At 43.5% G+C, this 1,562-nt stretch overlaps 1 protein-coding gene across 1 annotated transcript; it reads left to right on the forward strand.

Moving 5' to 3' along the window:
- Positions 1-746: 746 nt before the first annotated feature.
- LOC105461632 lies at positions 747-1,418 on the forward strand (the record flags this gene model as incomplete). The annotated part of the gene is made up of 2 exons (XM_011708138.1): positions 747-1,208; positions 1,241-1,418. Coding segments are annotated over exons 1-2 (640 nt in total), but the record flags the coding sequence as incomplete, so codon positions are not given.
- Positions 1,419-1,562: the final 144 nt, after the last annotated feature.

The following is a 1,562-nucleotide window of genomic DNA, read 5'->3' on the forward strand; positions in this document are numbered from 1 at the left end:
GAGATGTAAGCGAAAGGCGAACGAGACAATCAGAAATATTAGAATAGATTTTAGGAAAACAAGAAGCGCACAAAAAAGTTTATTTTATGAAGGTGTGAAAATGTATAATGCCATACCGAATGAATTGAAGCGGTGCGATAGACTTGTAGTATTTAAGCGTATGTTAAAGAAACACATAATGACTGTGCTGCCTGTACTTTAAGATACTATTACAATTTGTAAGATGTAACGCGAAGGTCCCTACGACCCGTTCGAAGGCCGCCGCCATAAGTCGGCAATGACCAGCGTGATGGCGCTGTGCAGAGGTGACGCCATCCGGTGAAATGGCGCTCGACAAAGAGAAGCATCAGAAGAATAGTAGCAGCAGCAGAGTTCGGAAGTAGAAGAGTTTACGTATTAATTTTCGAGTCATTTTCCTTAGTGTATCAAAAGAAGAAATATATTTGTATTCTTTTGGATATACCGATCGGTTCTCACTCCCCCTCGTGTCATAAATCCCTTACGACAACCAACTAAATCCAACGGTCAGTACGTAATCACCGGGTCACGTACACGGACGTTACAATTGGCGCCCAACTAAGAGGAAAGGTTTACGACGAAGAGCATCGTTCCAAGACAAAACGTCGTCCCCATGGAGGCCAACGCGACCGACGACACGGTCGCAAACGTGAGCACAGTCGCCGATACCACGTAGGATAAAGACAGACGAAGAAACCCAGGTACGAAAGCGGGAAGAAAGAACCAAGATGGCAGAAGGTCAAAGCACAGGTAACGCGATCACATTAACGAACGAACAGTTTGCTGCCCTTCTACAACAGATACAAATATCTGCCGGAAACGTCCCTGTCGCAAACATCGCGCAAAAACAAGGTAATTTTTCACGATGCACTACACGATTCGACGGAAGCAAGACGTCCAATGTAGAAGCATTTATTGACGCGATCGTCACATATAAAAAATGTACTAATACATCTGACGAAAACGCGTTGAAAGGGTTACCGATCCTCCTCACGAACATCGCCGCGACATGGTGCCAAGGTGTTAAACACACGGTTAATAGCTGGGATACCGCGATAGAACTGTTAAAACAAACTTACGGACCCAAAAAACCGGCGTATCGAATATATAAAGAACTATTCGCCGGCGAACAGGAAGAGGCCACATCAACAGACATATTTATATGCAAAGCGCGTGCGTTACTGTCGAAACTTCCGTGTGACACTCCGCTAACGGAAAGATAGATATGGTTTACGGATTATTAGTATATAAAATCCGCAAGGAAATACCACGCGATAAAGTCACGTCATTCACGGAACTGCTAGACCTCGCCAGAGAAGTCGAAATGGCTAGAGTCGAAAAAGATTACAAAATACCCAAGCCGCCATCGTCGCCACGTAAAAACGAAACTCGACCGCGTTGTAAATATTAGAATAGATTTTAGGAAAACAAGAAGCGCACAAAAAAGTTTATTCTATAAAGGTGTGAAAATGTATAATGCCATACCGAATGAATTGAAGCGGTGCGATAGACTTGTAGTATTTAAGCGTATGTTAAAGAAACAC

The sequence above is a fragment of the Wasmannia auropunctata genome, unplaced genomic scaffold, assembly GCF_000956235.1.
Source record: "Wasmannia auropunctata unplaced genomic scaffold, wasmannia.A_1.0 LD282116.1, whole genome shotgun sequence".
Classification (NCBI taxonomy): domain Eukaryota; kingdom Metazoa; phylum Arthropoda; class Insecta; order Hymenoptera; family Formicidae; genus Wasmannia; species Wasmannia auropunctata.